General features: G+C 35.4%; 1 protein-coding gene and 1 long non-coding RNA gene across 2 annotated transcripts; one reads left to right on the top strand and one right to left on the bottom strand.

Moving 5' to 3' along the window:
- The first annotated feature begins 7,549 nt into the window (after nucleotides 1-7,549).
- Nucleotides 7,550-8,254, top strand: LOC111594146. The gene is made up of 3 exons (XR_002751093.2): nucleotides 7,550-7,712; nucleotides 7,768-8,051; nucleotides 8,114-8,254. It is a non-coding gene; the product is annotated as an uncharacterized LOC111594146 (long non-coding RNA).
- Nucleotides 8,255-8,714: 460 nt separating this feature from the next.
- On the bottom strand, nucleotides 8,715-9,942 carry LOC111594144. Its single transcript, XM_023307313.2, has 3 exons — nucleotides 9,545-9,942; nucleotides 8,863-9,465; nucleotides 8,715-8,799 (listed from the first exon to the last, which is right to left on the bottom strand). The coding sequence occupies exons 1-3, from the start codon at nucleotides 9,901-9,903 to the stop codon at nucleotides 8,715-8,717; spliced, it is 1,047 nt and encodes a 348-aa protein (XP_023163081.2). The 5' UTR covers nucleotides 9,904-9,942.
- Between the last annotated feature and the right edge of the window lie 322 nt (nucleotides 9,943-10,264).

Genomic DNA, 10,264 nt, shown 5'->3' with positions numbered 1-10,264 from the left:
AAACACTGGAAAATTCTTTAATTAAATTTGTATGAGCAGCGCGAAGTCAAGCCAGATAACATACGCGGCGGCAACAGCAAAAGTGAAAAATGTCACCCGTAAAGTGTGTCAGCACTGGATGTTTTTTTTCGCTTTTTATTTTCATATGAAATTATATATTTTTATTTTGAAAAATAATTGTTTTTGTTTGCTATTTACTTAAAGGTAATGTGCTTAACACGGCACACGAAGTAAGTGCTTAAAGAGCCTCAAAGTGCTATGGCAGCAAAAGTAAAGAAGAATTAATCTGTTCAAATTAAAATGAATTTATGAAATATATATTGAAACTTGTGCAATATCTTAAATTTATTTATATTAAATTAAATGATATAAAATTAGTATATATTTTTATTTATTTTTAATATTATGAAAAATATTTAAACAATAATAAAAAATAATAAATAAGTCAATTTGAGTTATTTATAACAAATTTAATGACACAAATGAAATAAAAACAAATAAATAAATATTTATTTATTTATAATAAATCAATTAATATAAACATAGCTCTAAAATTAAATAAAAATTAAACGATAAATATATTTGAATTTAAAAGTGTCTCAGCAACAGGTTTTGAAAATTTTATTCGAATCTTATTTTTGTTAATTTTTAAAGTCTAGCACAGGCTTCCGTTTGCAATACGATATTCACAAGAATCTGTTGTTTTCTTTTTTGTTTTTGTAGCTGCAAGTGCCGTAAGCCACAAGAATTCCAGCGCAAAAATAAAAATAAAACCAAGAATAAAACGCCAAAGAATGAAAAACAAAATATGTTGTGGCTCCAACATTAATGTCGCGTCCAACTTTGTATGCTTCAGGTGGCAATGATTTTCTGGTGCGTGTCTTGATTGGAAATTGGAGCATAAAAATTGTTTTACAAATTCACACACACACGCACACACACAGGCATACGCACATGAAAATGCAGCGAGGCGCTGACATTCACACAAAATATTTATATATATATAACCATATATATTTATATATATATATATATATATATATATATAATTTGTTTGCATTTATTGTTGTACTTCTGTAGGTTAAAGTGAACAAATGCATTTACCGTCGCTGACATTTCTTGCATAATGACATTGACACATTACACAGCCGAGTCTGCAAGCTTGACATACTTGTAGGCGTCATTTAGAGCACCATGAAAATAACATATATATCAACTAAATATATATATATAACTTGGCTTAAATAGGTTGTGTGTGCGTGGAACATCATTAAGATAGTTGGCAAAAGACGCGTCTGGCAGCAACTTAAGTGGGCGTATACTCAGTGTGTACCCATCTAGTTATCTATATTCCCATCTCCTTCTATCCTATATCTTGCCTTGTCTCTGGCGCTGCTGTTGGTTGACTGCAACAAGTGACTTCTCTTTTGGCCACTTTTCCACATTTGGCCTTTGACACGCTCTGAGCCGAATCCATTTTAATGAGTGCGACGTGTAGCTTGTTTTTAGCTTATAGTTTTTAGTTGCTTTTTAGTTTGTTAATTATTGATTTTTATAGACTCAACTTATATATGTGTCTTGCATCTGAATGTCTCACGACGAGCTGTGCCTTCCCAAAGGCGTATTTAATGACGCTTGAAAGTGTTTTAATGGGCAGTGTGTCATTCTATGTGATCTCTCAACTTGCTCAAACTGAAATAAGTTTTTAATGGAATTCTTTAATGGAAATTGAAGATGAAAACTAAACTTTAACAAGCGCTATTCGATAGTGCCTCACTAAATTATATGAACTCATCGTTCAGCTATAATATATGAAGCAAAGGCCATACATTACCTCTCTCTCTCTCTCTCTCTATATATATATATATATATATATATATATATATATATATATAAATATATACTTCAGAAATTACTATAAGTGTGATGATTATTAGAAGATTATTATTCGCATCAAAATTTTCAAAATTCGTTGACTACTTACTTAATAATGACTTATATATAAATTTTTATTGAAATAAATTCTTTAAATTATATATTATATTACGAATCCCTTTTATATTCTTAGTAAACATGATTATTACCTATTAAAATATTTATCAAGCACAGCAGCAGCAGGCAGCACCGCTAAAGAACCGATCGCCAAGAGGCCGGAAACACGACTGAGGAGCTGCTGCAGGCCGCTTGCTTTTATTTAGGGCGACTACCACTCAGAGATTAGCTTACTCTTGGGTTTTTCCCTGAGTCAAGTACATTCGTTTTTTGCCTTGCTAACATGTATGAAGAGAGTTACTCTAGGTCTTGAGCCAATCTCTTTGTCAATTGTTACACTCGATCATTCAGCGACAAACAGCATTGTAGTTTGCTTCTTCAAGCATTGTAGTTTAAATGCCAAAAATATTCTGTTCTTACTATCCGATGAAAGGGCACCAAACTAGGAATTTTAACAATAAGTTAACAATAAAAAATAAATTTAATAATTTCTTGTAAAATTTCAAAGTTAAATAAACTCGAGTGATAAAGTCAACAACCAATAGCTGCTTGTTTTGCCATGCCTTGCCTTTATTTAATATGATTTAAATAGTAGAATTGGCATTAAGCTTAACTTATAACTTACAAAGCATAATTATTTGTGATAGTGATAGTATTTATTATATATTATGCACATATTAATATTTAATGTGTAGAGCTCTATTATACATCTATCATATTAAAGCTCTGCTGGTTTGCATTTCCAGATTCACCAAAGATTTTATTTTTGCAATCAATTTTCCATTCTTTACTTTGCTTGGCTTCACTTTAGTTACAGTAAAATGATCTATAATCCAGGCTAAAATAAATCGGCTTATATAGATAAACACACAAGCTCTCAATTACCTCAAGGCATATAAACTTTATTTTATAGGTATAAAATATATGTATTCTTATATTTGTGTATATTATCTAACGCCATCAAAAATTGCAGTCATATGGACCGCTCTTAAATATCTGAAATATTCATGTTGGTCGCCAGAGCTACAAAGATTATGCGCTTTGTTTAGAGATTGAAATTAAAGAGGCTTTCGCTGGAGCTGTTAATTTTAGCAGAAAAACATTTATGTTTTCTAATGAACTTTTCACTTTGTGAATTTTCTAATTTACTACCACCCACACACACACAAATACACACACATAGAGAGATTGTATGCCATAATTCTTTGGCCTGGCCGCAACTGTTAATTTATGGCCAAAAGGAAAACACAAAATAAGTTTCATTCAAGATTGCCAAAACCGCAAAATGCTCGCCTTCTCATATTGAAAATAAATGTGTAGAAATGTAAACTTGAGAGCTAAACAAAAGTTAAATTTACTTATCATTAAACAATTGTGGCCGTCGCATTACGAATCGGGACTCACTAAGCGAATCTTTACGCTTATTTACTTTCATTTCCAAGTATTTCAATAGGACAAACAACAACTACAACAGCAGCAACAGCAACAACAACAATGATGTCCAAAATTTTGCTTCTAGGACCCGCACATAATTCATGCTTGAGGCAATTTGAATGTCCAATAATCAGAAATGCCTCAAGTTTTTGTGCTCGCACTTTGCCCTGACTTTTATTGACTTGGCTTGGCCGCTTTTTGATTTGATTATAAATTAAATAAGTGCCATGGCAGCGCACCCAACTGAACCACAAAAGTTGCCCGCAACCCGGCTGTCTGCGAAGCTAAGAGTGGCTGCCTGCTGCTGTCTGCAGGGCCCAACCTTCCGCCTCATTTGATTAAAGTTTTCAAGGCTCACTCTCTCCTTCACCCTCTCGCTCTTTCCCTCTCTCTCTATCTCTTTCTCTGACCCACGCACATTCAGATATTATTCCTTTCTTTTAGGGTCTCTTATAATCAATAATTTATTGAACTTGCCCCTGACCAGCGTTGCAAAACTTTCCTTTAATTTCTAGCCTAAAATTTGGCCAGAACGCACACGCGACGTATGCGTAATCTGTGTATAATCAATGCATTGAACTCGGTCGCTCTGCCACTGTGTGGCTCGCTTGTTCTCTGTCTACTCAGGCACCATAAATATGCCATTCATATGTTTTTGCATACCTTTTATGCGGGCTCTTATATACTTATTTGTGTTTTTTGCATGTCTGAGACGTGGCTTTGGTTTGCCTTCATTTAAATTTCCAAAAAAACAAAGTTACAATGGCAAATGTTTAGAAATTTGTCGAATATTTATGTTTCATAATATTAAAATAAATAGTCATTTTATCCAATGAATAAGTAAAGTGAATAAAATATTGTATTAATAATAATAATAATAATAATAATAGTATTAATAATTAAAAATTATAATAATTAAATTTGGTGGAGGAAAAATTGAATTATTAAAAATTAAACAAAAACAATTTAATTAAAAAAAATATTTATATTTAAATATATAAAATATTTACTTCTTTTTTAATTTATAAATAAAATTAAAAAAAAATTAATAAATATCTGAAGCAACATAAAACATTTTAAAAAAATTGCCAAAATAAATACTAAGAATTTAATTCTTTTATTCTATTGCGTTAATTTATTATTTTAGATACATATTTTAAATTAAAATTCATACAAAAGAATGATATAATTTGTTTCTTATTTCCAATAATATTAAAAAGCTGCTTAAATATTGTAGAAAAAGATTTTTACCATCATCATTTCCGTGTCTAGCCCATTGTACCTATACATATAGGTGGCATTTATATTTTCACGTTTATTTGTTGTTTTAGTTTGGAGCATGTGTCTGGTATTTGGAAGAGCATTGATGCTGTCTAGCCTGGCTTATAACTGTTCAATGCTTTTAGTTTGATATGGGTTTAATTTGCTTGCTTTTTAGTCAGGCCGGCAGTGGCAAGAGAGAAAGAGAGCGAGCCAGAGCCTCGACGCTGTCTTTTTTTAACCTACTTAAGATGCTGCCCAGTTGTGCGTCCAGCCATTTGCCCGCCTGTCTTTGCGGCGCACCTCGGCAACACGCTTATTAGTTGCCTAACCAAGCTTTGAGTATTAGTGTCAGTTCCAATGCTGTGGCATTTGTGTCCAGACAGCTGGAACCATAAACCGTGGTCGCACTGCCCTGCACGCCTTCCCGACCCCTCGAGTCCTGTCAGCTGCAGCGCTTGTCCCTTGGTCGCTGGCGCAAAATGCTAAATGATGCATATTTCATGAAACTTGCATGCAATGGTGGCCAAAAAATTGCAATAAACAAAATCAGTCAACACTCGCACACACACCTAAACATCCATTTATTTGTTGAAAAATTGAATTCGATGAAGTCGTCGTTGCTCGGATTTGTTGCGTGGATTTTTAAAGTCGAACACGTTTCGTTTCGTTTCGTCAACGGGCTGGTCCTCAATCTCATTTATTATTATTTTACATGCATAATACACACTTCGGGGCTGTTTATAAATATTGAAATAGACGTCAATAGCATTGTCCCTCGCCATGGGGCTTGCCTAACGCACCCTGGCGAGGCTGTGCGTGTCGCACCCAAAAATCTGTTAATAATGATGCTTGACATATGTAGTCGAAGAAGAGGCAGCTGCACGAAGAAGCTGACGCATTTGTGCGTGTGAAATATGTTTTGTCAACTTATTAAATATGCTCAATCTTTCGTCGTTTCTTTCTTTCCTCTTTGTTGGTTCGGCTCGAGTACGTGCTGTGGCATTTGAATGTCAATGCGAATGGAAGGAAAAGGTTTAGCTCCTGATGCGGTAACTGAATTGATGGTTAAATTATAAGGTGTGGTTGCCAAACTGAAAATAAAATGTGCAAATTTAGTGTTGGGTAAGCTGAAATAAATTACAGCTTAATAATGTTGTTTATAAAGCAATTTATGTTTGTATTTCAAAATGAGTTCAACAACAATTTGTATTTGTTTTAAAGACTTCTGTTTCACTCGCAAAATAAAACTTAAAATTTTATCGATTATCTGACTTAATATCTTTTCAATTTGCATGCGTTAAGGTTAATCAAACGCATTACGCATACGCACCGTCATCCGTTTAATATATTCAAGACGCGTTCGCCTGTAAATATTTTGCAATTAACAATACAGAGAACTTATAACTTAATTGGAATTAATTTAAATGAAATTCATTTAACATGCATTGCTCAATGCCAAATTAACACATCAAACAGCTGACAGCAAGCGCTCCAAATCATGTTACGTATACGTCCAGTGTGCCCAACACAAATGACAATTACCTGACCAAGTTTTGGGGTCAATCGTTCGGCCAAAGCGTGTTTATTATCAATTGCAGAGCAAAGCGAAAGAAGCAAAAAAAAGCATAAAAGAGATGTTGTTGAAACGTACTTGGAGTACGGTTTTAGGGTCTGTGCTCTGTGCTCTGAGCACTTATTTTTATGTGGCTGAAAACAAAAAGATATTTTATCTATGCCAGGCGACAGCAGCCGCCTGTCTGTTCAGTCGGTTGCTCCATCTGGCTGTCTGTCTATTTGTCCCAATGTATTTACAGGTAACAGCCAACAGCTAACAGGTAAAAAGCATTGAAATGTGCCCGTGTTTTGTTTGCGAACAATCTGCTTTTTATTTTGAGCGTCTCGTTGGCGCCAACGAACCGAACAGCGCACGCTTTTAATGGACTAGACAACAACAACAACAGCAACATCAATGAAGATAACAACAAAAACAACTGCGTTGGCGACAACAAACAGGCGCCATTCGCAACCCCTTGTCACCCCTTTTAGTTTTCCCCATCCGCAATCCCCTCAGCTCCTGTCCCATTGCTATGCTTGCGTCTAGCATTTTCGTCTCCATGTTCACTTTATGTGCTGCAGCTATCAGCTATGTGTAGGTGTGTGTGTGTGTATGTGTGTATAATTATGCCATTAAATTTGTGCATTGCATTCATAACTTTTATAAGCTGTGACACCCACCAAATCTTTTATGACTGCAATTGTGAAAATAATTTAAATTTATGCGCATCTTGTCGAAGATAGTTTTCACATTAGTCAAGGCAAAGTTTTGCAATTGAAAACGATTTGATAACTATTTTGATTGCAAATAAAAAACCACTTCCAATTATTTATTGAGAAAAAGCCAATTTAGTAAACTATAAACTTTAATTTTTTATATTTTTTCTAAATTAAAATTTACATAGTAAGAAAATTTATTTCAATTTTATAAAAAATTAAACCAAATTCTATATATAAAAACCATGTGTGGAAAATTAACTTAAAAAATTTAATAAATTTTATTTAAACATATATTTAATTTTTTATGCGTTTATTTTTAAATTGATTTGAAAAAAAATATATAATTGCAAAATCTCATTAATTCGTGATAATTAATTCAAATTATATTTAATTTCCTAAAAATGCCTTTTTCTGATTTATATAAAAAATATTGTATATTATATAATACATGTTTTACCTGTCATATATACATATATCTGTTATTGAAATATCAAAGTTGGCCTTGAATGGGAGCTGATATTTGAACAGCATATGCCTCTCGATACATACTACATTCCGTCAGTACACTTTTGCAGCTTCAAGCAGAACAAGCTGTAAAATACATTAAACAAATACATCTGAAAATATTGTTTTCGGAATCCGAAACCCGCAAAACCCTTCATCCCGAGTCTACTCATTTTAGCATAAGTGAAAAGTGAATGACTTTTTAAAAATAAAAACAATTTTGCTAAGGCAGGAATATTCATCTTGTGAGTATAAAAAATATAGTCTGAAAAGTCGAAATTTAATTATAATTTTATCAAGAACTGGCTACGCTAAACATGGGAGAGAAGAGGTCCAAAATGAATCTATTAAAAAGACATTCACACGCTACACTACCACACCGGAATACACACTGCAATACAAAACTCTGCAATACACTACACTGAACTACACTGCAACCTGAAATACGCTCCACTATATACACTGCTATAAACGTATATTACACTATACTACACACTACACACTAGTACTTTGTGTAAGACTCCCTGGTACACGTTCAATGTAACGGAGTACACTTATCAATACTTTGGCGAAGAGGTTAAAAAGTGAGTAGATTTCAGACTCTAAATTTGTGTATTTTCCATTTACGTTTCAAGGTCTTCCACAGATTATCACGGGCAGCATCTTTGTCAATATCAGGTCGGAAAAGGAGTGATGGATCAAACGGCTGTGTACAGCATGTCAATTTCTTACACATTTGTGAATATTTATTCGTATTTGTATTCACATAATAAATATATTTTTTACACACTACTAATTGTCTATATATATAAAAGTAGCTGAGCCGTGCTCTCTGGCCTCAAAGAATCTGAAGTAGAATCTAAAAGAGCTGTTAGGCTGATGACTGACCGATAACTGGCTATAACTGTCCGCAAGTTGAGGGCTTTAGAGTAGGGTCGTTAGCAAAAACAGCACACATTCGAGCAGGCATACACAATATACACAAATATACACGCACACCCATACCCTTTCACACTCGCACACCACACACAAGTCATGTATTTGCAGTCCGCGTCAACATAATTGATGAGTTTTGCTCGTAGCCAACCTTCAAGCCAAAACCGAATATATCCTAAATGTGTCCAGCGGTTGACATACACACTGGTGCTGTGTGTGTGTGTAGGGGGGTTGTAGGTAAATTGGCTTATTTTGTCGACAGTTTAAGCCCTCTGGGTATTTATTGAAATTTACTCGCAATAGCGAAACACTTAAGTTGGCATTAGAAGGGCCTCGAGTTGTAGTCGAAGCAGTTGATAAATGATTTCTGGGGTCAGCGTCTTGCCATTGAACGAACTTATATAAATATATAAACATGTTTATTATAATATAAGAAAAATGATAAAGGTAAAAGCTAACAGAATGTTAAAAGAATTTGAGGACGAAAGACCGAACACGGGCATAGCATCTGGGACGCGGGGCAGGCGCTTGTTCACCTCGCAGTTATTGATCATCGCGCGTTTCATGCTGTCGCCGGCAAAGGATCTCAGTTGCCAAGCCGCGTCCAGGCCGCACAGCAGGGCGCTGCGCGTATAGTAACAGTCGAGGACGTCGTTGAAGGCCTTACAGACCTTATCCACGTTGGGCTTCTCATACCAATCCGCCGGCCCCTCACACTCGATCATGTCCGTGCGCAGCTCCTTGAGGCAGCTATGCGCGCCGTTAAGACTCGCCTGGCGCTTTCGGTCGGCTCCATCGCACACCTCCGACTTGTAATAGCTCAGCCCTTCAGCCAGCTTGCCATAGATGTTGTCAGCGGCAACGATGCAATTGCTTGTGGCGCTATTTATGCGATCCAGGACATCGGATATCTCCTCACAGGACTCGACAAGCATCGGCTCTGCCAGCAGCAGGACAATGCGCTCCGGACTAATCACATAGAGGCGTGCCAACTGCATAACCAGAGGATTATCGTCGCACAGATGAGCTTCGTTGGCATCATCGGGCCCTTTGCTCTTCAACCTATAGCCGGGCGGACATGTGACTGGACGCTGCTCTTTCAGCTGATACCCAGGCGGGCATACATTGGCTTCGCCCTTACCCGACTTGGTTTTGCTTGTGGTAGCACCTATACCTGTGGTAGTCGTTGTGGTTGTGGGCGTGGCAGCTTTGTCCGCCTCTGCGGATGGCGGAACTCTTACAGCTCCACCATGGCAGCTGCCGTGCGGCTCGAAACCATAGCAATGAAAGTACCAGGGAAACCATATCGCCTGCGCTGTCTGCCTTGGACCCAATATCAACAACATCAGCGGGAGGACTCGCCATGTGATTAGCATCGTCCACATACATATATATGTATGTGTATAAAATATAAGTCGATGCTGGATTTTCTTTGTTAGGGATTTTCTCGAAGTGAACTTTGTTTTTATTCTCCAATAAGTATTTGCATTGAATTTGCATTTCACATTTAACATTTCATTCTAAGCTTCAATTGCTTTTCGCTGAATTTGTTGTGTAAACAAATCTGCGCTTTAAATAGAAATAGCGTGAATGGAATGCTGAATTCGGCTTAAAATAATATATAGTATTTGTTATGCCGACATTACGTGAAATATTTAAATGTTGACTAATTATGCTAAGTTTTGTGGAGGCTTCGTAAGCATCAGCTTTGAGCTATTTATTTTTTAAAATATATATCAATTGTGTAAAAAATAAAATATATGTATAATAAAAAAAATTAAGTAGTCAGTAAAAATCAGTTTTAGCCAAGACTTAAGTAACATTATTAAAAATAGTTAAAATTCTCAATAACTTTTTTATA

The sequence above is a fragment of the Drosophila hydei genome, unplaced genomic scaffold, assembly GCF_003285905.1.
Source record: "Drosophila hydei strain 15085-1641.00,03,60 unplaced genomic scaffold, DhydRS2 tig00008116-arrow-pilon, whole genome shotgun sequence".
NCBI lineage: Eukaryota > Metazoa > Arthropoda > Insecta > Diptera > Drosophilidae > Drosophila > Drosophila hydei.
The sequence above is the reverse complement of the archived record's forward strand: the minus strand, read 5'-3'. Positions and strand labels throughout refer to the sequence as shown.

Excerpts from the sequence above, each read along its gene's own strand:
- LOC111594144 (XM_023307313.2), bottom strand. The coding sequence starts at position 9,903 with ATGCAAATTCAATGCAAATACTTATTGGAGAATAAAAACAAAGTTCAC. Across the intron at positions 9,466-9,544 it reads CACAAGCAAAACCAAGTCGG|GTTGAAGAGCAAAGGGCCCG; the intron begins GTAAGGGCGAAG and ends GCCCGGCTATAG. Across the intron at positions 8,800-8,862 it reads TCAAATTCTTTTAACATTCT|TTCGTTCAATGGCAAGACGC; the intron begins GTTAGCTTTTAC and ends TATTTATATAAG.